General features: G+C 38.5%; 1 protein-coding gene across 2 annotated transcripts in view; it reads right to left on the minus strand.

Moving 5' to 3' along the window:
• The window catches only part of SLC4A7 (solute carrier family 4 member 7), a 153,200-nt gene that overhangs the window by 38,736 nt on the left and 88,035 nt on the right, over positions 1-26,429 (minus strand). For both annotated transcript variants that reach the window (XM_032237216.1, XM_032237215.1), the window contains 4 exons: positions 17,086-17,201; positions 13,242-13,399; positions 7,450-7,537; positions 1,628-1,774 (listed from right to left, as the gene is read on the minus strand). In XM_032237216.1, coding sequence (XP_032093107.1) covers positions 1,628-1,774; positions 7,450-7,537; positions 13,242-13,399; positions 17,086-17,201 — 509 coding nt within the window. The remainder of the gene's footprint in view (positions 1-1,627; positions 1,775-7,449; positions 7,538-13,241; positions 13,400-17,085; positions 17,202-26,429) is intronic.

Here is a 26,429-nt window from a genome sequence, read left to right on the forward strand (position 1 = left end):
AAGCTTTAAGAACATCGCTAAGTCTTTATTCTTTAGTCTTCTGCCCTTCCGGAAGAGGAAAGCAACACCCTCCGCCTTGTAGCCACGTGTCTCGCTGTTTGTCTTCTCCTTCTCCTTGTCTCTCCCCAGGTCCGGATGAATCAGGAAGTCCCGCCTTCAGGGTCTCGTAGTAAAATTCTCGGGCTTCACAGAGAGAATTAATGCGGTGTTTTTGGTTGCCAAATGTAACTGTAATACCAGCTGGGACTTCCCATTTGTATGGAATCTGAGAATTTCTGAGTTCTTCGGTTAAGAAAGCGTACTCTCTCCTTGATCTTAATATTTGAGATGGTAACTCTTTAAAAACAATCAAGTCCTGTCCATCAATTCTCAACCTCTTGCTGTAAAGCCTCTGTATTATCTCATTTCTGGATTCCCTTGTGGTAAAGTATATAATTATGTCCCTCGGAAGCTGTCGCTGTTTTGCTACCCACGAATTCTGGCGGTAAATTCTTTGAATCTGCCAATCAAAGTTAAATCCCGGACTTCCCACCAAGCGGCTGAAAGCCTCAAAGAAGATCTGTTTCAAATTCTCCTGTTGGTTTTCACGCAATCCTCTAACTCTTATGGCAAAGGCAGTCTTATTATAATTTATCATGACAAGTTGTTTTTGAGCATTTTCAATTTCCTGTTGTAACGTTTGAATTTTGGATATCAAATTAAGATTAGTTTCTTCCAAAAGTTCCAATTTGTCCTCCGTTTCAGCAATATAATCTGTCATGACTGTCATTACTCCGATCATATCCTTCTTTGCCTGAGCAATTTTAGCATCAAATTGATCATATAAATCCGATATCAGTTGATTAATTTCCTGTCTGAAATCATTAAGCGTTTTGAGAAGAAATTCTTGTGTTAACAAATCTCCCGTGGAGGGTGTAGGAGGCAAGGGTAGCGGCTTCATAGCAGTTTTTGGAGATATGTTATTAAGGAAGCGCTTCTGTTTAGATTTGGGAGCCATTCCAGAGTAAAAATAAAAGACAAGCAATCAAGCGAGCCAAAAATCAAAGTCTCTGCTCCCCTCAGTTAATCTTTTAGCAATTAGTACGGAGAAGCCTTCAGGAGGGTAGGGCTGACTAAGTACGTCACATCAAACACAAAAGCTACGAGATCGCCATCTTGTGACGCAGCTAAAAAAGAAAGGGAGCCTTTTGCGAAATTGAAGCTGGTATTTTAGATAGTAATAGAAGAAATTCCTCAGGAATGGTCCCCGCCCGGATTGACTTTTAAATAGCTTAGCTTTGTCCTGGGGGGGGGGGCAATCTGCCTAGGGCTGCAAAAAAAGGCAGCGCGGAAAACTGGCCGGAGTAAAGGCTCAGCTAATGTTGAACCTCTTCTCCATTCACAGCAAAAAAAGGCTATGAATTACAAAGAGATCCTAACGACTGACCTTCTCCCTGCCCCTTTCTGCCAGAAAGGGGAGATATCTATAGATCTTATAAGATATACGAACCAGAATCCTGACAGGAGCTTCATTGAGCTCCCGACGGCGGCAGGCTCCTCCCCCCGAAGCCATTTGTGATGCAATCTTGATCACACTTATCACACCATAATGCATTTTAAAAGACTCTACATTTGCAGAGGAACCTACCTGAGAAGGAACATTCTTGGGTGGTTCAATTCTTATTGAAGGATCCCATTCGCCTGGAGGAAGAACAGTCACTTGATCTAAAAATTCATCAATTCCAGATAATAGATCATTTCTGTCTTTGGCTTTATAAGCAACATCATGGAAAACCTTTACAAAAAAAGGCATAGAAGTATGTAATTGATTTCTTGACATAACATAACTTTTTACTAAGAAGTACAAAACATGGCTAATATAGTTGAAAGACCAAAATAAAGAATTAGTTTAAGACATCTCCATTTAAATATTAAGTTATGCATACATTAGGTTTTCTGAATGAATACCCACCAGAAATGTGGATATCAACTTGCAGAATTATCAGCAAGAGACATGTTATTAAGGAGATTTTGGTAAGTGAAATCTACTTTTCTGGAGGGCAACTAGATGGACCAAACAGGGTTTAAATGGCCAACTAGATACCAATTTGATAATGTAGTTATAACAATAGTTATTATTGAGTAATAGCTATTTTCAGAAACTAGATTATATGAAATGAGTTTCATATTGTCTTCAACAATTGATCAACTGCTATAGATTTAAAAGCCTAAAGGAAGAATCTATAGTCTATGCAGATCTCAAAGAGAAAGCAACCTGGAATTAATTTTTAAAACAAAATTTTGTTAATATTGTTTCTAAAACACAGTTTAAATATTGCAGGTAGTGCATACTTGCAAATAATATAAAATATACAGGCAATAAATAATCTAACACTGTGACAATTTATTGGCATATTCCACAGATTCTGAACAACTTTCATAATCTCTTATAATTGTCAGTAATAGTATAAACTCCATGAACAGTTTGCTATAGCACTATAAAGGTATAATGGAGAATTAGCATAATGGAGAATCTTTTTTTAGAAAAAGAATGAACTTTGCTGGGCATTGTTACTATTTAGAAGCTTTAATCATCTTAAATAAGATGACTGAACACAAAAAGGTATATAGCCAAATTATAAAGAAATGGGCAATCAAATTGTATATACTTAGTATTACTTTTATTGTATTATTAGTAATCAAATGATGATAAGAGCTACTTCAACTTACAACATACTACTTGTTATTATTTTATTTCCAAAATCTGCCTTACTATAAAATTGAAAGCAAAATTTGAATATCCCTTTCTAAACTAATTAATTTGTATTTGTGAACAACTGTGACTATGTGTGTGTAAACATTTTGCTAAATTGCTTGTACTATTTTGTAACTTAAACATTTATGTTTGCAATCAACATCTTCACAGGTTTCATTACACACTAGCTCCAAAGGTATACAAGTAGTCCTTGATTTCATAGCAATTGAGATGAGAATTTCCACTGCTGGGTAATATGGTCCAAGGATGGGTTCCTGCCGGTTCTAACCTCTTTTATAGAAGAGGTCCCACAAATCTACAGTGCCGTTTAGAACCGGTTCCAGCTCCCTCCCCCCGCCCATCCGCACATCATCAAGATGAAGAGCGAGAGGAGGAATTCTGGGAGTTGAACTCCAAAAGTCTTAAAGCTGCCAGGTTTGAACACCCCTGGTGTTTTTTTTTTCTAAAGGGTATGGGGTGCAAGGGTCTTGTAACTTGACAGCTTTAAGACTTGCATGCTTCAAATGCCAGAGTTTCTGAGCCAATATTTTGGTGGCTAAGCAAGAGCATTGTTAAGTGAGTTTCACCACAGTTTACAAGTTGGCCATGCCCACCCAGTCACATGGCTGGCAAGCCACTCCCATTAGGTCACATGGATGGCAAGCCACTCCCACAAAGCAAGCCACACCTACAGAAGAGGTTCTAAAAAAAATTGAAACCCACCAATGATATGGTCATAAAGGACAACCAATCATTTAGTGACAGCAATCTCACTTGCAAATTCCAGAAAGCTTGTAAGCAGGCTGGCAGGCAGGTGTGTGATATCTCCTGTAGATGACGCCTCCTTTACCTCTTTCCCAGAAGCCCTGAGAGAAAATGAGATTGTTCTTGGCATGTCAGAAATTATTGAGCCTGAACTGCCAGCTGAACAGTTGGCTGGGGAGAACTTGCAGACCAGTGAGAAAGAGGATGAGGAGCTTCCTACAACACTGAATGCCAGAATACCAGGTTAGGGAGCAGCGATGGGTTCTGGCAGATTCTACTGCCTGTTTGCTTGATGTGTGCTGTGCGTGCATGCTCAGTACAACTAAAATTGCTCTGTGCATGCGCAGAAGCAAAAGCAAGAGGGTTGCTATGATGCCACCAGGACAACCGATTCAGGGGCATGGCAGGCCTGGGTCGCTGCTGGTTCCAGTGACCCAGGCCATCAAGTTATTACTGGTTTGGCCGAACCGGTCCAAACTGGTACGAACCCACTACTGGCAGGGAGGAAGGTTTACCAGATTGCTAGGGAAAAGGCCCCATCCCTCTTCATGGGCTGCACTGGGAGTTATTTAGCATGGCAGGCAGAGCGAGGCATTGCTAGAAGCAACAGGTGTGGGTCGTGGCCAGATGTTTGTTTGTGAGACACTGCAGTGGATTTAGTTTTAGTTGCCGGGAGAATCTGTGTTCGTTTTTTGGACCCTGTTTGAACAGCTGCTTATCTATTTGATGGACTAATTGGCCATTGCCTAAAAGTTTAGTCTGGGGCTTGTTCATGGCTGACTTCCTTTGGAAACAATCCTCTGAATTCCTGTCCTGTTCCTGTGACTTCTACTTGTAAACCCTGAAACTCTGACCACTGGAGTAGCTTACAAACCCAATGGGAAGCTCCAAATCTCAGACTGAATTTTGGTTTCTCTTTTGAAACTACCAAGGCAAAACCTATATTTCCGAGACTGTTTTGAGTTTGACATATGTTCATTTCTTTGTTATCTACTTGGTCTGGAGTCAAATTGCTGTTCTAATCTAGCAACTGTGAATGAGCTGAAACTGGAAACATAACTGCTGGGGAAAATAAAACTCTCTCTAAACCAACACTGACATGTGGAAGAGTGGGGCAGCACAGTAAGTAGATGCTGACAGGTGGGAGAAGATGAAAGGGATGTGTGAGATACCAGTAAGTGCAGGAAGGTTTGGAGAGGGTGTACAAGGAAGTGAGGGAGGAACAATGTACCTTTCTTCTGATTGGTTAAAAAAGACAGAAACAACTGGAAAGAGATGATCCCATAGGTGAACTGGCCCCAAACCCTGAACATAAAACTACTATCATCTTGAATTACACTAGAAACAAACTGGCAGTCAATACAGCAGTAGTGTCACACATGCTGAATAACTGGCACCATTAACTATCAAGACTGCCACATTTTGAACCAGATGAATCTTTCTTCACCGGCAGCACCCTGTAGAGACATTTAGTAATCCAAATGAGAGATCACAATTACATGTTAATTTGTTTGGAAACTACCCAAATCTATCAAGGAATAGGCCTCAAAACTGGATTAAATGCTAAATAATAAAAAATGTTGTTGCTGCCAGATTATAGTTCCTGATACACTCATCTCATTCCATGAAAGAGGTGACTATTTAAATATTGTATAAATAGTATTTAATGGTTAACCTCACATAAAAATAATTTTAAAAAATTCATGTAAACTTAATAGAAAAATGGTTAGATACAAATAAAAACACATTATAGTTAACTTTAAAATTAACATAATTGTAACTTTTCATTAGTTTCATTAGACTAGTGCTATTCCTGGTTTATATAATATTTTTATTTTTATACTTCGTTTGAAGATAACCTGTGACTGTTAGACCTCTACTTTTAGAGATATTTCCTTACCATACCATAGTTCAATGTCTTCAACAATGACAACCTCTAGTGTATTGCCTTCACTGTAAATGATGGAATACATTCAGAGATGTATCTGCCTTAAAAATCATCCATGTTGAACTATATAGTGCAGTCAAATGTAAGCACAGGAAATATTTTATGACATTTTGTATTATTTCATAAACTGTTTATAATAACATTTACTTCATAAAATGTTTTAGAAAATTAGCCGAATTTCAATTTTAATAGGTCTGATAGATTTTGGATACATTAAGTAAGTTAGCCTAGTTGAGGTACCTTGGCTCAAAAATTGTTATCCTGTGATGAACTGTTTCACCAAATTAAAGATTACAGGAACAAGATTTTTAATAATATATACATTCAGCTTATTTTGTGTATGTGTGTTTTACTTTATATTACCCAGAGACCTTCAGGTATTGGGAATTTTTTTAATAAGTGAATTTTAATAAATAATAAATAATAATGATACAATGAGGAGTATGATAGATTAATTTCCAAATCCAAAGACCAAAGTAATTGTGTTTTACTGGGAAAATGGAGAAACAAATGCAAGTTATAAAGGTAAAACTGGAGTAAGTAGATAGATTTGGGTACCTTAGCAGAAAGTTCACTAAAAATGGGATAACTGATGGAAAATTGTTCAGATCAGCTAGTAGAAAAGTAATGGATAGTAATTTGTTATCTTGCAAGAATAAATACTTGTCAAAAAATGGAAAATAACTCTTTATTGTAGCATTCTTCTGCTCATTAATATACAAGGCATTTAAAACCTATGTGTGATGAACAAAGCGGGATAAGGTAAGAATTAATGAATATTGAACAATGCACTGAATATGAAATGAAAATTACTAGAAGTAAATACTTCACAGTGATTTGGGCATATAGTCAAATTATATACACTGCAAAGCAAAAAAATTAAAATGAATTGGTTAAATAAATGGGAAGACTAAAAAGAAAGACAATGTACAGAGAAGTTCACAGATATTATAGAAATAAGGTTAGTTAATAAGAACAAAGATGTGGAGAGATATGAAGAACAGCATTGGTATAAAATACATACAGGTAGTCCTCAACTTACAACAGTCCATTTAGTGACTGTTTGAAGTTATAATGGCACTGAAAAAAGTGACTTATGACCATTTATCACACTTATGATCCTCAGTAATAAACTCATATTTATAATGTTTGCAGTGTACAAGGATAATATGATAAGCTTCTATCACCTTCAAACAAGCAAAGTCAATGGGGAAGCCAGATTCACTTAACAACTGTGTTACTAACTTAACAACTGCATTGATTCACTAACAAATGTGACAAGAAAGGTCATAAAATGGGGCAAAGTTCATTCAACAACTGTCTTACTTAGCAACAGAAATTTTGGGCTCAATTATTGTAAGTTGAGGACAATCTGTATAATTCAATTTCTTTTCTTATTATATTCTTTTAATTAATTTGACTTATTAATTATTACTTCCTACTGCACTTTAGGAATGAAACATAGTTTCATTCAAAGGAATTTTTTTTAATCAAATTCATATCCCACTGCAATTTCATGGATTCTGTCTAGCTAATGAAAAGAAAATAACATCACCATAAGACACATACAATCCAACACAAAACCAAATATCAACATCCAAATGCCATTTGAAACAAGTTCATCTTCAGTTGTTTCTAGGGGATGAATAACATCAGAGGTAATCCAACTTCATGCAGGAAGCCATCCCAGAGGATTGTTCCCTTCTAGACTTTGACTTGTCTAACATCCCAAAAATGAGAAATATCCAGCTGCTTCTCCCAATACCAACAAAGACGTTGAGCTAACTGAAATGGAGAAACACAGTCCTGAAGATAGCACCTCATCTCTTCACTTGCTAGAAAAAGGATAATAATATGCACTTATGAGTATGTACTATAAATATTTGTGCATAAGGAGATATATTGTACTTTACCATTATAAATTTAAGTCGATTGTAAAAATGCATATTGACTCGACTATTTTAAATAATTTGGGGGATATGTAATAAACGGCAGTACTCACATCATCAGTCATGAGTGTTGCTATTGATCGACCAATTTCATGATACTGAGGTGCTTTACCTTCTGGTCCCAACAACAGAAAAAGGAAACTGTGGAATTATGAAAAAGAGTTGCAAAGTCAAATATTAGTATTCAGTAATATCTGTCAATGACAAATAGAAATTTTACTATTGAATATAGCACATATAACAACAACAACTAGAAATTCTCTGAGTTGCATTCCAGCCATAGGATTAGCCACCCCAGTAATTGCTCATATATAATTTAATTTTATTCATAATTTAGTCATCACTTGTCTTTTTAAATAGTTCACTCCTCTAAAGTTTTATATTTTGATACACTTTTTATATGTCGTATTGGTAAATGTTTACGCATTATACTGTACGTATATGCTATACGCATTATGCTGTTCATATATGCTATACAAAATACAACTACCACTATTACCATACTTGCCACTAAAGAGAACTCAAGTATTCTAAGTATGAACTATGAAGTTAAAGAGGTTTTAAACCAACATGATAGAATCTGCATACAAGCAATCACAATCAAATGGAAAGGCCAAAGGACAAGATCTAGATGGACACTAAATAATAATATATTCAAAGAAAAAGACTTTGTACAGAAAATGGAAAAAGAACTGGCCTTTTTCTTTAAAGAAAATAGAAAAGAAGATACATCAATGCAGAATCTTTGGGATACAATGAAGGCTGTTACTAGAATGATAATAAACTATACAAGGAAGAGAAATTTAAAGAGAAGACAAACACATAAAGCTTTAGAGAACGACTATAAAATACTTGAAAAAGAGTTACAGAGATCTCCACAAAAAATGATGTTAAAATAAAAAATGGATACAATTAAACACAAAATGGATCTACTGGAAAAGGAAGAAGTGGCACAAAAAATAGAGGCATTAAACTACTTTGAAAAGGAAAATAAACCAGGCAGATGTTTGGTATTCAAACTGAAAAAAGAGAGAGAAGCAAAGAAAATATTGCAGCTAAGAGATGAGCAAGGACAAATTCAGTATGAAAATGCTGAGGAGAAGAAGAAAATTATACAAGACTATTATGCTAAGCTGTATGAACAAGAGAAAATAGAAGAGGGAGGAGTTAAAAATATTTACAGGATGCTAATCTTCCCCAGATACCAACGAAACTAGAACAATGTTGGAAGATAAAATAACGAGGATGGAGCTAACGTAAAGTGACCAGATTTTAAAATTGGTAAAGCGGGACACCATTGACGGGAGGGAGTTCTTGATTAAAACTTTTACAGCCCGGCGCTGCGGCTGAGGTGAAGCCGCCAAAGCTCCCGCTGACGCCCCCCCCCGTTCCATTCCCAGGCAGAAAAAAGAGACTCTGGGGAGCAGAGCTTGGCCAGTCATTGGAAGGCATTTGAGAAGGAGAAAAGCAGGCAAGGAAACTTCTCAGGAAGTTCCAGAAGCAGCTGCTTCTCCTCTGGGCTGGAGGGAGGGGAGGAGAAGGAAGGAAGGGTAGGGAGGTAGTGAAGAAAAGAAAGAAGGAAAGAAGGGAGGGAGGGCAAGGAAAGGAATGGAAAAGAAAGTAAGGTAGAGAAGGAAAGAAAGCAGGAAAGAAGGAAGGGAGGGAAAGGGGAAGCAGGAGAAGGAAGGAAGGAAGGAAAGAAAGAAGGAAGATAAGGTAGGGAAGGAAAAAAGGAGAGAAGGAGGGAGGGAGGAGAAAGGGAGAAGAAAGAAGGAAGAAAGGAAGGAAAGAAGGAACGAAAGGTAGATAGGGAAGGAAAGGAGGGAAGGATGAAGGAAGGGAGAAGAAAGAAAGGAAGGATGCGAAGGTAGATAGGAAAGGAAAGAAGGATGGAAGCAGGAAGGGGAGGAGGGAGAAGAAGGAAGGAAGGAAGGAAAGAAGGAAGGGAAGGAAGGAAAGAGGGGAGGGAGGCGAAAGGGAGAAAGGGAAAAGGGAGGAAGGGAAGAGAAGGGAGGGAGGGAGGAAGAACCCGGCTTTCCCGAGAATGGTCTGCTCCGGGCCGGGGAGGGCGAACCAAGAAGTTTAGATGGCACTTCGCTGGCGGTTGCAAAGCAGCCTTCCCCCAATTGCCTTCCCCCAATGCCCCCCAACCCTTTCAAAAGCCACCCCCATCACCGGCCTCTCCCAACCGGATCCCCGCCTGTCTCCCCTCGGCTCACCCGGACCAGGTTGCTGACGGCGGCTTGCACGGCGGCCACCAGGGTGGTGAGGTCCAGAATGGCCTTGCCGTCTATCTCGCCCTCCTCGTGCATGATGACCAGGTGGGAGATCTGCTGGGCCACCGGCTCCAGGGTGCTCTCAATGGTGCGGGTGTAGAAGACCGGCATGGCTGCAAGGAGAGCGGCGCCCAAGAGAAGTGGGCAAAAAAAAACTTCCGACAGCTGAGCTGCTTGGCCCGGGACTGAGCATTGGGGGCTTTGGGGAATCCCTTCGGACTTCGGGGAACGGAGCCGCAGCCAAAGGCGCTCGGGAGCCGCAGCTGAGCCAGGACTTCCCCCCTCAAAAAATAAACCTCGCTTCGCCCAGATCAGCCCTCCGCTCCACAGACCTGACCCCACACCACTAATTCCCAGTTCTAGCCACCTGCAAAGGACCTCCCCAGCTTCCAGAGCCTGTGACAGTAGAAATCACTGTGTCGCAGTGTTTTCTTGCCACGTGCGCGGCCGACTGAAAAATCGGGATGTTTTAAAAACACTGCAGGCGTGCGACAAATTGTTCAAAAGCGGGACTGTCCCACCAAAAGCGGGACGTCTGGTCACCTTAAGCTAACGGAAGCACAAAACAAAATAATGGAAAGGCCTCGGGACTGGATGGATTGCCAGTGGAATTCTACGAAACATTTGGAGAATCCTTGTGTCTCCCACTCTTAGAAGTTATGAATGAAGTGATGTCTGATAGTAGAATACCTAAATCATGGTCAGAAGCACACATTGCATTGCTACCCAAAGAGGAGACTGATTTAACACAAACCAAGAACTATAGCTCAATTTCTTTATTAAATTCAGATTATAAGTTGTTTGCATCTATATTGGCAGAGAGACTTAAAAAATACCTAAATAGTTTTATCCACTCTGATCAAAATGGTTTTTACCAAAGAGACAAATTAAAGACAATATGAGAATGATTTTGAATACTTTGGAGTATTATGAGGCCCATCCCAAAAAACAAATGGCTTTGATGTTTCTTAATGCACAGAAGGCTTTCGATAACATGAATTGGCAATTTATGTTCTTACAATTGGAACAGATGAATTTTGATAAGAAATTTATTCAAACCATACAAATGGTATATCATAAACAGCAAAGATAATGGTAAATGGAGAACTGACAGACTCCATTGAAATAAAGAGAGGTACAGGACAAGGCTGCTCACTATCACCGTTACTTTTTATCTTAACATTAGAAGTTTTAAAAAGAAAGATCAGAGAAGAAGAAGAAATAAAGGGAATGAAAATTAAAAAAGAATACAAGCTACAAGCATTTGCAAATGATTTCATTTTTATTCTTGAAGACCCATTAGAGACAGCATTCAAATTGTTAGAAAGAATAGAGGAATACGGAAAAGTAGCAGGCTTGAAAATAAACAAAGATGAAACAAAGATTTTGACAAAGAACATACCATTAAGGCAAAAGGAAGAGTTGGCAGAAGTTTTGCAGATTCAAGTCACAAACAAGGTTAAATACTTGGGGAAATACCTATCAGCTAGATGCAGCACTCTTAAGGAGGACAATTATATTAGACTGAAGCAGCAAATTGCGACTAATTTGATGAAATGGGAAAACCTACAACTATCAATGATAGGAAGAATCTCTACAATTAAAATGAACATTTTATCCAGAATCTTATACCTGTTCCAGACAATCCCAATCAGATTAAGCAAGAACTTTTTTGAAGATCTAATCAAAATAGTTTTGAAATTTATCTGGCAAGGGGAAAAAGCAAGAATAAAACTCAAATTGCTACAAGATGCTAGAACAAGAGGAGGATTGGCCTTACCTGACTGGGAGTTAAAATATCAAGCAACAAATCTAATGTGGATTAAGGAGTGGCTAACACTAAAAAAAAACCTCTAGCTTATTGAATGTAGAGGATCATGATTTACTGTTGGGATGGCATGCTTTTTTATGGTATAAGGGAACTAAAGCACATGGTTATTTTAGAAGATATTATATAAGGGAAGCTTTGCTATTAAATTGGGAAAAGTTAAAAAATTACATTACTTAAAAACTCCAGTCTGGATATCAACCATTGAAGCATTTTCATATCCAATAACATATAAAAAGGAACAAACAGTTAAATATGTTGAAATGTTGAACGCAGAGGGTGAACTGAAATCTATGCAAGAGTTGAAACAAGAAGGAATAGAAATGAATTGGTATTCATATGTGCAGATACACTCTTGATATAATGAAGATAGAAAATCAAAAGGTCTTTACAACAAAATGACTGAGCTAGACAAAATTTTAACAGGTACTGCTGAAAAAGTAATTAAAAAACTATATGGATATTTATTAGAGGTTAAACTACAAGAGGAACAAGTTAACAAAACTATGAAAGCTTGGGGGGAAATTTTGGACATGGGATTGAGTTAGAGAAATGGCAGAAATTGTGGACTCAAAATTATAAAATGACAATGTCAACTGCATATAAAGAAAATTTCTATAAGATGTTTTACAGGTGGCATCTACCCCCAACAAGAATTGCAAGAATGTCCAAGAATAAATCGGAAAAGCGTTAGAAATGTCATCAGACACCGGGCTCATATTACCACATGTGGTGGACTTGCACTGAAGCCAAAAGATACTGGACTAAAATTCACATATGGTTGGAGAAAATGATACACAAACACATAGACCTTAAACCAGAGATTTTTTTTATTGGGAATCATACCAGAAACTTACAATAAAGACTTGAAATATCTGATTGTAAACAAAACGTTTACAGCAGCTAGAATCGTATTTGCAAAAAATTGGAAAAATGAAACAATACCAAAACAAGAGGAAGTTATTCGAAAGATAATGAAGTGTGCTGAAATGAGTAAATTGACATTTGAAATTAGAGAACAAGAAGATGAGTAATTGTATAATATATGGGATTTGTTTTATCAGTGGCTTGATTAAAAAAAACCTGGAAATGAAAAATGTTTTATGTTTCAATTGAAGGAGATAAGTGATAATACAATCATGTTGTTAAATAGATTAATAACGATACAATGAAAGACTGACATATATATGAATTGAACAATTTAGAATATTTTGTTTTAAATTGAAGGATAAGGATAATAATGAATCTATGTACATTTGATAGATGATTGGTGATATTATGCATAACTCTTAGTAGTGATGTATATTATAAAAATATTTTGTTGATAAATAGGTTTGCTGAAAAGAAAGAAATATTAACCGTAATTGAATATATGATGTACAATGACAGTGAGGTACTTAGTTATATTGGAAATTTTGTGATTGTATATATAATTGAAAATATGGATGCACAAACGCTTGTAACCAAATGACATGCTGTATGTAATGGATGAGAGTTTTATCTGTTGTCTTTTATGTTTAAAAATAAAAAATAATAAAAATAAGTATGAACTATGAAATTAAAGAGGTTTTAAATCAACATAAGATAGAATCTGCATACAAGCTTTTAAACCAGCATGATAAACTCACAACAGAGACAGCAGTCTCTTTTTCTTTCTAAGAAAAAAAATGTTAAATTAAATAATATAGATTAAAAATAATACAGAGAATTAAAGTTTTACTACATTATATTTTTATTTTACCGTGTGGGAACAGGAACCTCTGTGAGACCAGTGAGAAGAACAGCTGGAGACAGCCTCACAAAAGCAATAATTGGTCTCTCCAAAAAATGCACTTCTCCCACAAGCACATTTGATGCCTCTGCACCTATTGGAATCTTCCTCATAAAGTTCATATCCACCTATTTTCAAAGAATGATTAATAGTATATTAAAATATTCTAAAGCATTTTTAAACTGACATTTATAAATAAGTGACAAGCAAAATATACTGTATTATTGAGGTGTCATGTATGTTATGAAGCTTAATAACATTTTAATATAACCATATGTACAAATACTGTGTTTCATAACTATGTTAAAATATACAATCACAAAAACTTACTAAAATTATATCTTGGGAATAACATGATTTTATATTAAATAGCTACAAATTTCACTAAATCAATGTAATTATATACACAATTGCTTCATTTTTTAAATTCAATTTAAAAAAGAATATTTATGGAGAATTCATTCTTTATACAGTAGTGTTCTTCAAATTACCCATGGGAACTGTGTATATAATTATAAAAATTCACCAACATAATATATAGCATTATACAAACTATTGGTTCACATAAAGACAGAAACACAAAAATCACTGAAACTAACACACAAGTTACACAGCTATCTAGAAAATAAACACTTACAGCTGGCCTCTTGAGTCCCACACCAAGTGTGCCACAACTACAGTGCCAGGAGGCAGAATCCTGCCCAACAGCAGACAAGGCAGGTGCAGAGAAGAACAGGCCAAGTAAAAATATAAAAGCTGTGACAGAGGAGCTAGAATAGTGGCATTTGCCATGGTTAAACTATCATATAAATTTGTTTTGTTAAGAGAACTTTTAAGCAAAATTACATCAGTTTCCTGAATTATATATTGGAACCAAAATATTGAAAGGAGAAATACTATATTATACAAATAATAACTTCATTACAAGTTAACATTATTTACACTAAAGCAGCAGTCCCCGACTTTTTTTGTACCAGGGACTAGTTTCTTGAAGACAATTTTTTCATGGACAAGGTGAGATGTTTTCAGTTTTGCTTACTTGCCTGCTACTCACCTCCAGCTGTGCAGGCCAGTTCCTAACATGCCACAGACCAGTACTGGACTGTGGCCCAGGGGTTAGTGACCCCTGTACTAAAGGAAGCAATTCTGTGTAGATTATTCAATAAAAAGGGAAACATACAGGTTTTAACTCTGTACTTGGTCCTTCAACCTACAATAGTCTATCCATTTAAACAAAGGTTCTACCCCACTTATAGTTCTAAATGCACTCTATTCATATTATACCTGGAAGTGACAATGTTAGCTGAGGTACTCGTCAGGATTCTGTATATACATCTAAAATGGGCTATGTCTATGCTACAGCAAAGTTTCAATGACATGATACGGACACTTCTATAAATCTTATAGCCCACTACACAGAAGGAAAAGTCAATGATCTTAGTATTACTAAGCCTAGTAATAAAAAGCTTATGCAGATAGTCCATGACTTACAAATATAGATCCAGCAACTGTTTGACATAACAATGGCACTGAATGGACATTCAACCAGTGCTAAGTTATGGGCCATGTAATTGTGATCTGGGCCCTTGGCAACCCATTCATACTTACAAAGGGTTACCAAGCCCTCCACAATCATGTGATCACCATTTACAGGTCAACAGAGAAGCTGACAGGGTTAGGTCACAAGCTGCTCTCTCTCTCTTTTTCTCTAGCCCAGAGACAACAGACTGCTGGGAGAAGTGAAGCTGGGACAGCTTTGCTTTGCACAATGCACTGTCCTGTTCCAGGCAGGAGAAAAAGACCTAATTCTGTAGCTCATGCTACTGAGTAGAGCAGCTGCCTACCCTTTTTCCACAAGCAGCTCTCTCACTCTGCTCAACCTACCTATGCAATTGCTTAGGAGCCACATTTGAGATGGTCAGGACAGTGACTATTGAGGAAGGCGATCACATTGGTGCCTTGCTTAATGACTGCAACATTTTATAACTGTAATAGGCAGATTCTATTATCATCATAATTTGAGGATTATCTATAAAATAACAATTTTATTATGCATCAGAATATGACTGGACAAGTCATAAATGTATTGTTCTAGTACAGGAGTGTCAAATTTGCATCATCACATGATGTATTGTGACTTTTTTCCCCTTTACTAAATCGGGTATGGGTATAGTCAGCGCATGAGATATCTGGCCTACAGGCTGTGAGTTTGACAGCCCTGCTCTAGTAACTAAAATACATATATAGTGAATCTTTAAAATAGAAAATAACATTACTAAGACTAATAATTAACAGCAGTACCTAATATTTGAAAAAAGCATTTGAAAAGTGTTTTAACCAGGAAATCTTAAGAAATCTGATAGGAATAGTTTCAATTAATAATGTTAATTGTTAAAAATTAGGTGGGATTGTTATCATAAATATGTTATTATATTTAATGTTGTGGTAACTCCCCAAGAATTTGGATGATTTGGTGGCATACATATTTAATCAATAAAAACAACAATAGCACATGCATATATTTCTACAATATATTTCAATTTGCCTTTGTTGCCACCCTAATTATGGCCCTCACATGATAATCAAGAATAAAAGTAAGCTGCAACATAAAAGAAAAGATAGTGAACCTTAATTCTGCAAGGTGGGTTGTGCTTTTGCTGTTGCCTTTAACTATTATGGCTACTGAAAAATAACAACAACAATAAATGAAATACTATTAAAATAGCAAATTAGCTTGAAAGACATTTACAACCTTCTACAATTTTGTACTAGAGCTTTTATGAAGTTCCACATTTTATCAATTTATTTGTGATATATCCAGGCTCTGGTTTAAGACCTCAAGACAATATACAAGCACTCCTTCCATTATTTTCTCGCAAACAACTTTGAGAGAGAGGTTGGGTTGAAATAATATAACTGATCAAAAATCAACCACTGAGCTTCCATGGTTGATGGTAGACTGCTTAGGGTACACTGACTGCTAATTCAGAATTTCTAACCTAGTCAGATTTCAGATCTTTAACAATTTTTTCACACCATTATTCTCTTTGAAGAGGAGCGCTAGAGACTGCCTCATATCTAATTATTATAGAGTTAAATTCTTATCTATATTGCTACTGTCCCATTTTAGTAAGTAACCACATCAGTCTGGAATCTTCCACTCACCAACTTAACCCTGACTCCACCTTCCTCTCCATCCGCTTTCCTCTTTCACATATCCTACTATACCCAGTAGACTCTCAGCTTACAATGTGTAAAATAAAATAACATGTTTAAGCAATAATGTAGAATTTATAAAATAAGTGATAAATAGCAACATAACATAACAACATAACAACATAACAACATAACAACATAACAACATAACAACATAACAACATAACAACATAACATAACATAACAACAAAAGTGGCACAGCCTATGTATGTATATATGTATGTATGTATGTATGTATGTATGTATGTATGTAGAAATAAATGTCAACCTTGAACATTGGTGATTTTCTTGAACTCTTGAAGTTTTCTTAGCAATATTTTCAGAAATGTTTTGAAGTGATTATCCCAAAGTCACCCAGTTGGCTTCATTCTTCAAGTGAAACTAGAACTTAATCCCCTGATGTCTTTTGTTTTTAAGCATTATACCAAAGTGTCTATAACTGATACTCTATTTTTAGGTAATTACTAAAATATACCTATAGTTTCTACTAATTTATTCTAGAACTTTATTTTAGAGTTTAGATTATACAAGTGCAAACAAGTATATTTTGAAGAGAAATGCACAAAACTATGTGTTCTCTAAAAACTTAAAACTTTACCTTGCTGAAGTCAACCGTACTGTTTTCTCTACTCCCTCCTGTTCCACTAATTTTAAATTCTCCATTTTTTCCAATATCCAAATTACCAGGTGCAGATTGTGGTGATGCTAAGAGCCCTAAAATTAGAATAAAAAAGCATATTTAAAATACTTTACCTAGAAATAGGCATGATTACATAACAATTGTGACAGCTTTCTAAAAGCAAATGTGAAAGTTAATAAATAAAAAGTGCATTAGTACCAAAATTGCCAAACAAGTTATTTTTCTGGAAAACAATGAAAGCTTATTAAGTGTTAAAATTAGCTATTACCTAAATGATGGCCTTTTGCAAAATTCACCAAAAAGGTATTATTTTTAAACTTTAAAATGTGCATCTAACCACCAATGTGGACCATGCAATTACAAGAATTTTGTAATTTTACTGGAATTCCCTGGAACAATCATGAAATAAAGCAAAATGTACTTTAGAATACTTAAATAAATCCTATATCACAGTGAACCATTAGAAAATTAGCAATCATCCATTACTGCTGCCCTATAGCAAGAAAACTTTTAAAAGTAGGTTCTGAGCCATGATCCAAATAATGTATTTATTTCTAAGTAAAGTTTGAATTAGGGGTAGGGGTTATTATTTTACTCTGTATATTAAGAGTTTTATATTTTGTAAGCCACCTAGAGTCATGGAAAGTGAGTGGATGGCCATGTATATTTCATATATGAGCCAAGGTGGCGCAGTGGTTAAATGCAGCACTGCAGGCTACTGCTAGATCAGCAGGTCAGCGGTTCAAATCTCACCGGCTCAGGGTTGACTCAGCCTTCCATCCTTCCGAGGTGGGTAAAATGAGGACCCAGATTGTTGGGGGCAATATGCTGACTCTCTGTAAACCGCTTAGAGAGGCCTGAAAGGCCTATGAAGCGGTATATAAGTCTACTGCTATTGCTATTGCTATATATGTATTCTTATGAAGATAAGTAATACATAAAATTCCATTTTAAATGTTTGCTTACTTTTTACTTTAATTTTACTTATTTGCATCCTGCCTTTATTATTTTTATAAATAATTCAATGTATCCAAGACATCTTCCTCCTATTTCCCACAACAGCAACTTTGTAAGGTGAGTTGGGCCTAGAGAGAGTGACTGCACAAGGTCATCCAGCTGGCCTTCATGGGCAAAATAGGAAAATAATCGATATGTACATTATTCTGGAAGCAGAATGTTGTAGAGGACCACAAAATGTTCTGTTTCTCCACTGGACTGTACCATTCTAGCCAAATATTAGTTTTTCAACATGAATGGAAACTGTAGGTTAATCTTCAAGAGGAAAATTATTCCTTATATTCAATATATCAATTTTGTGTAACAGATCCATGATGTAATTGTTTTACACATCAGAATGAGAAACATGACAAACTTTTTATCATTTAAAATAGGAGTAGGAAACCTGTAGTTTTCCATATATTACTCAGCTACGGTGCCCAACAGCTGTGGGCAGCGTGGCCAATGGTAGATATAAGAAATATAGTTCAATATCTAAAGGCTCATGATAAAAAACAAAGCATGCCAAGGAGACTCAAACCTAGCAGAAGCTAATATGTAATATGAACATATGTAATTTTGAGGGGATGAACTGTACATATTAGGGATTCTAAAACTTTGTGATATGATGATCTCCTAAAAAAGTAAATGAATGTATGTGATCCCCCCACCCCCATGAATTAAGCTGTTAGACTGCACTTTAGTCTAGCTCCTATTGTCAAGTGTATTTGTTCTGCCTGAATAGATTCAGGAGACCTCCAATGTTGGATGCCTGGACAGTGTCAATAGCTCAGAGAATGTGCACGTATCCAGACAGAGAAAGAGCAAGTACCACTATAGTATATAACCTCTTAAAAGTATTAAATAAATATAAACATTCTCAGCTATCTACTTCAGTGTCTTGATTTTAGAGCTAATAAACTTGGCCATTCTTGATAAATGAATTACAGCACAGATAGAACAGAATCTTCTGAAATTCTGTAATACCTTTGTAATGCTGCTTTGACCTCTTTAAAGGAAATATGAGATATTAACTAACAAGTAAATAAATAGCAACTGATGTGGAAAAGAATTTATCAAGGCTCATAAACATTTTAATTCCATCACACTCTGATTACTAAAATAAACTTCACCTTGTTCAGTACTAGAAGTTTGACTAAGACCAATAATTTAATAGTTGGTACATTATTACTTTATGAATGACACTACTTTCTGTCCTATTTTCAAACCCATTTCTAGATAATAGCTGTTTGTTAACACAACAAATATGTATATCTATCAAAGGTAGGATATTAAAAGATATATTTCTTGCTACTACAATTAATGCTCTTAAGAAAAGCAAGAGAGTAGTTTTTCAGTACAGGTAGTCCTCGACTTACAACCACAATTGAGCCCAAAATTTATGTTGTTAGGTGACACATTTGTTAAGTGAGTTTTGTCCCATTTTAGACCTTTTTTGCTTCAGTTGTTAAGTGAATCACTGCAGTTAGTTAGTGTATCAGTTATTAAAGTGTATCTGTCCCATTTTAGACCTTTTTTGCTTCAGTTGTTAAGTGAATCACTGCAGTTAGTTAGTGTATCAGTTATTAAAGTGAATCTGTCTTTCCCATTGATTTTGCTTGTCAGGTCACAAAATAGTGTCACATGACCTTGAGACACAGCAACAGTCATAAATAGGAACCAGTTTCCAAGCATCTGAATTTTGATCACATGATCATGGGAATGCTGCAAAGGTTGTAACTGTGATAAAATTGTAGTGGTCATAAGTCACTGCTGTTACTTCGAACAGTCACTAAATGACTGTTGTAATCGAGAACTACCTGTAATAGATTCTTCCTAGACACATGTAAATTTTCCTTTGTAGTTCAATTTCTAATAGATAGTTACAATTTTTAGTTTTCTTATTTTTCATACTGGTTTTAATTGGTCATTTCAAATCACTTAAAAAGAATACACTGAAATTATTATTTTGATATTTGGCACACAGAGACCACAATCCACAGTTGATGACGAACAAATTCTCTGAAGTTGCTCTTTGGTCTGACTATAAGCCTGAACAGAAATATTAAAATACTTCACCAGCCCATGCCTAATACCAAACCAAACCAATAGAACCAAAAATCACTGTTAATGACACCCAGCTAACAAATGCGAATACTTCAAATACTTAGGAAACATCATCTTGACTGATGAATCTTTAGACAAAGAAAGCAACTCTAAGGTTAGTAAGATCAGCCAAGCATTGATGCAGGTGTTTATTAGAGTTCTCAACCAATACAAGAGCCACATCAGAGACAGAAAGAGAGGTAGAGAGAAAAGGAAATGAGGAAAGAGAGAGGGGAGAAAAAGAAAGAAAGAAAGAAATAGCCAAAGATTTATAGAATATTTTGAGCAAAATCTGCTCAGGAGAATCAAAGTCATAATTTTAAATTACAAAATAAATACAGGTAATTTTTTAAAAAAAATGCAAATTGTAAATTCCAGAAGCAGAATGACAGCCTCATAAATAAAGGATGCTTTTGACTTCCGGTTGATGTCATGGCACTATCGGACAAGAAAAGCGGGGCTCTGTGAACTCCCTTCATTGGAGGGCCCCATAAGGGACTAAAGTCACCCTGTAGGGGTGATAAAGAGTGGAGGGGTGCCCTACAGGTTTCAGAGGGAGGGCTAATTCCCTCTCAGCCGACGATGAAGAGGAGAGGCAGCCATTATGGCTGTCGTGAAGCTGGAGCAGCCAAAGAAACAAACGGTGCTGAAGTGGTGTGGATTAATTGGAACTTGATGAGGTGACTTTTTTTACCTGAAACCTATCCTAAAGAAAATAAATTCTGGAAAAGGGACTCTTTGAGAGTTTATTTAAGGGGCAATTACAGAGAGAAAAATCATAGACCCAAAAGAAAACAAAAGAATATTAAGAAGAGAGCACGAAACCTTTAAAAACACAGAAAGATTGGATCTCTAATTTTTATTGGCAATAAGGCATTTTAAAATGCTGGAATGGTTTGTCAGAATTTTGATTATTTGTTTGAATAAATACAACAGAACTTGTTACAATCTATGCAACATTGAAATTAAACAGAAGGCGTCATATACTGGTGAATGGAATACATTATATTTGTACAAACCTGAGAAAAGTACTAACAACACAGAGGAGAAAGAGGAAATAACACCTGGAGGACTGCTATGCTATCTATTGTTTTATACTTATCTATTCCATGACTACTGTAGCTCTAATATTGAAAATAAAACTAAGTAAAGTGACTTTTAAATATCTGGAGCTATGATTTAACTTATAGCAGGGACTTAAGGAGACGTTTGGAAATTTTCCTGGATTACCTAAAAAGAGCGAAATTGGCTAACTGTGGGATATAAATAACCATATTACTCTATTTCCAGAGGAGCAACATCAGGATTGAGTAAATGGTTTCCAGTTCAACTTTCTGAGGGAAAAAAATAATTGAGATCCTGGGGAAGTGATAAAACATTGACAAACTACTGACTGATATTTTAACTTATTAAAAAAAAAAGATGTTTCAGTAGAGGAAAATAAGAGGGTTGCAAAAAGAATTAATAGCAATGTTTCAAAGCATTTATGATATTATGACAAGGAATCACAGGGAGATAATGCACTTAATAACATAAATGGGAAGTTAGAAAGTGCTCCACAGGGGATAATGAATAATGATTTAAAAAGCCCAGGAAATAGAGGAGAAAATTGAGAGACCAAAGGAAAAGATAGAACTAAATAAACAAACAAAACAAGAAGAGGGAAAAATAAAAATAAAAAGCAATTCAGGGGAAATACATGCTAAAAGGTCAAAAAACAATACTAAATGATAATAATCCTATAATAACATCTATGAAGTGACACCAACACCTTGTACCTGCCAAGAAGAATAGGGGACAGAGGGCTATTGCAAATCTATCAAATTGTTGAAGAAGATAAATGAAGTTTGAATGATTATGTGAACCAAAGTACAGAAAGATTGCTGCATGCTGTGAAAACGGAGAACATTATAAAAACAACAGAAACAAAGGGAGAATATAAGGAAAAATAGCTAGATGACAGATTAAATTGACGGAAAACCAAAGCTTTGCATGGACAGCACTTGAAAAACATTGAAGAGAAATGTGATAACAACTTGACATGGGAATGGCTTAAGAGAGGAACCATCAAGAAAGAAACAGAAGGTTTAATACTTGCTGCTCAAGAACAAGCTTTACAAATTAATGCCATGAAAGCAAAGAAATAAAAATCCACTGACAATCTAAACTGCTGACTTTTCAATGATGAAGTTGAAACTGTTTCACATTTAATATGTGAGTGCAGCAAAATTGCGCAAACGGATTACAATGATCGAGTTGCTAAATTAATCCACTGGTCACTATGGAAAAAAAATCCTACCTGTATCCAAAAAACCATGGGATCATAAAGTGGAAAAAGTTACTGAAAATGAGACAGTGAAGATCTTGTGGGACTTTCGAATACAGACGGATTGTCATTTGGAACACAACATGCCAGATATCATGGCTGTTAAGGGCCAAAGCGTGTAGTTTATTGATATCGCTGTACCAGGAGATGCCAGAGTCAAAGAAAAAGAACTGGAAAAAAATCATGGAATATCGCAACCTGGCCATCGAAACTACATGGCTATGGATGAAACATATAACAGTGATACCCATTGTCATTGGAGCACTTGGTACCATGTCCAAGAATTTTACGAAGTACATCAAGAAATTGCAGCTTCCTGCAATAATACCAGCAGAACTGCAAAAAAACTGCGCTACTTGGAACAACATACATTTTAAGAAGATACTTGGTAGTTCTGACCCCCCTCCGACCTGCAAATCACCCAGACACAGGCTTGGCTGCTTGCCACTCTTTAATCACGGATTTATCAACTCCTTTGGCTGAAGGCCGAGACAAGACTCACATGCAAAAATTAGTTGGCAGCAACCCAAAATCCAACAGGCACAGATACAAGACAGAGTATTCCAATACTGTTTCAAATGGTTGTGTCCTGCAAATGACCCCTCCCAACTTCTTCACTTAAATACTCTCTTGGGAGGGGCCAAGCCACAACCACCTGGGCTTAATTATCGACTTTGAGTCTGCCTCCGCAACTGCTGCTTCCGTTTCTCCGCCCTTCTTTGTCTTGTGTTAGGAACAAACTGCCTTGAATCCCCCCCACTGCTCCATGCCTCAGGTGCCTCTTGGTGGCCAACCAACCTCTCTGGTCCCTGCTCTGAGTCTGAACCCTGCCCATGCTCCTCCACATCTTTCCCAGCAGACTCATATGGTTTCTCGCTATCTGAATCCATCAGCAGCTCAACCGTCCTGCTGGGCTACAACAATATCGCTCACTGCAAGGCTCTTCCCCTGGGTCTGACGCTCAGGGTGCAGCCTCGAGGTATAACGGGCCTGGTAGGCCTGCAAGAAAGCAGGGGTATGCATGTCCATTGCATCGGCCCAAGTCCCCCCGTCCGACCCATCGTCCTTCCATTCCACTAAGTACTGGAATCGTCCCTTTAGCCAACCCGAGTCCCGAATCCAGGCCACTTTGGGTGTTAGCTGCTTCTCCACCTCATGCACTGATGGCTGGGGTGGAGACGGTTGGAGGAGAGGATAAGCCGACCACTCAGGTATCAGGAGCAAATGATGGAACACCGGGTGCACTTGCTTCAAGCATGGCAGGGTCAGGCGATAGGCCACCGGGTTGATGACGGTCTTCACCAGGAACAGCTCAAGATACCGGTAGTCCAACTTATTAGCTGGCTGATAGGATGGAAGATGCCACATGGACAGCCACACGTGATCCCCCACAGCCAACTCCAGCACCTCATGCTGAGACTTATCTGCCACCCTCTTGTAGTCTTCCTTAGCTCGCTTCAGATAGTGGCGCACCACTTGGTGTACTGCCTGGAGCTCTGAGAGGAAGTCATGTGTTGCAGGGACCAGGGACTCGACTGGGGTAAGAGGGAAAAAGCAAGGGTGATACCCAATGTTAGCCATGAAGGGCGTCGTCCGAGTGGAGGTATGCTACATGTTCTTAAACGCAAACTCCACCACAGCCAGGTACTCCGCCCAGTTGTTCTGCTGCTGATTCACGAAACAGCACAGGTACTGTGCCAAGATCCCAATAACCTTCTCCATCCCCCCATCGGTTTCAGGATGGTGCACCAAGGACAAACAAACCTGGATGTCCAGAGCCTCCATCAGCCCTTTCCAGAATTGGGCCATGAATTGCATCCCACAGTCCAACACGACCCGATTGGGTAGGCCGTGTAGCCAGAAAACGTGCTGGATGACTATGCGGATGCTGGCACGGGCTATCGGCAATCTCTGACATGGGATGAAATGTACCATCTTTGTGAGTATGTCCACCACCACAAGGACCGTGGTAAACCCCGAAAACGGAGGCAGTTCTGTCAGAAAGTCCATGGACATGGCTCCCCAGGGTCTGTCCGGGATCAGCAATGGCTGAAGCAGGCCTGGAGGACCTCCTGTCACTGACTTGGCCTGCCGACACTGTACACAAGAGGTGACGTACATCTGTATATTGTGTCGCAAGCGGGGCCACCAGAAAGTACGGGAGACCAGGTTCAAAGTCTTGAAAAGGCCAAAATGTCCCGCCACCAGATTGTCATGACACTGGGAGAGAATAAGTCACCAGAGGGGCGCCGTGGGCACATAGAGCCAGTTCCAGTATCTCAAGAGTTCATTGTTGAAGGTCCATGGGGAGGCCAGCCCTACCTCTGCTCTCCATTGCTCCACCCATTAATTGCACCACTGCACATCCCATATCCGAGACCATAAGTCCATGGGCTCATGAACTGCAGTGAAGGATTTGACAGGCAAAACTGTCCGGGGTGGAAGCGAATCTGCAGTGTCAGAGTACTCCAGTTTCAGGGACAGGGCATCCACCCTTTGGTTTTGTGCACTCGGGATGTAGGTCACTCTGAAGTTGAACCAGGCAAAGAACAGAGACCACCAGATCTGGCGCTGGTTCAACTTGCACGCCATTGTCAGGAACTCTAGATTCCTGTGGTCCATCCGGTCCTCGACTTGATGGCTGGCCCCCTCCAGGTGATGCCTCCAGGCCTCAAATGCCACCTTAATGGCCAGTAACTCCTTCTCCCAGATGGTGTAATTGCGCTTGGAAGGATTGCGTTTCCATGAGAAGAAAGCGCAAGGGAAACAGGTACCACCAGGGGCGTGAGTCTGCAGTAACACCGCGCCCAATCTGAGGAGTCGCTGGACATCCTTCACTCATCGAGGAAGTTTCCAACTGCGCAATGTCTCTACCTTGCCCGGCTCCATCGCAATTCCTTCAGGGGAGATACGGTGCCCCAGGAACTCGATGGTAGCCTGCCAGAACTGACACTTCTTCTGCTTTGCGAACAAACAATGCTCCTGGAGTCGTTGCATAGACGTGATGGGTGTGGTCGACACATTTTAGGGACGGGAACATCACCAGGTTCTGGGCCCAATAATCTGAGGGTCATGCACCCACAGCCAAGCCAAGCCCAGGACCATGGGGAAATGCAGGCCCGAAGCAATGTAAAACTGGATGGCCTCCTCGTGTTCCCCGAGGACCAGGCACAAGGGCTGTGTGGTGGCCTTCATAGGCCCAGACAGAAGCACCTGGCCGTCAATGGTCTCAACCAGCATCGGTGGATCCACTGGACACAGAGGGACAGCATACTTGGTCACAAATGCCATGTCCATAAAATTTGTGGTAGCCCTGGAATTGACCAGGGCATAGGCCGGAATCCCCAGCAGACTATCAGACAAGAGAATGCGTGCTGCCAAGATCAAGTGTTGGGGAGGCCGCCGATCTCTGTCTCTGTGTGCGCCCGACCTAAGGTCTCCCTCAGATCGGGCTCCTCCTGTTTCCTGACAAGTTGTTCTGTAGCTGAGGGGAGGTCCCAGACCTCGCAGCCCCCCTACTCTTCTTGGGGCAAACCATGGCCATGTGTCCAGGATCCCTGCAATAGAAGCACAACCCCCCTGCATGCCGTCTGTCCACCTCAGAGCATGACAAGCAGGGTTTGGTGGCACCCAAATTCATGGGCTCCTCCCATGGAGCTAGGGTCTCCTGCAGGATTGGCACTCCCCTGGTCTCCTGGGATGCACGGCAAGGCCCCCATCTCTGCAACCGGGCATCTATCCAGAGGCACAGGATCAGCACATTGAACATCGGTGGCCTGTCCACCCGCACCAGCTCATCCTGCAGGTCGTCCGACAGCCCATCTTGAAAAGTGTCCATGAGGGCTGCCTCATTCCAGGCCAAATCTTGGCTAAG

This window comes from Thamnophis elegans, chromosome Z, assembly GCF_009769535.1.
Source record: "Thamnophis elegans isolate rThaEle1 chromosome Z, rThaEle1.pri, whole genome shotgun sequence".
Taxonomy (NCBI): domain Eukaryota; kingdom Metazoa; phylum Chordata; class Lepidosauria; order Squamata; family Colubridae; genus Thamnophis; species Thamnophis elegans.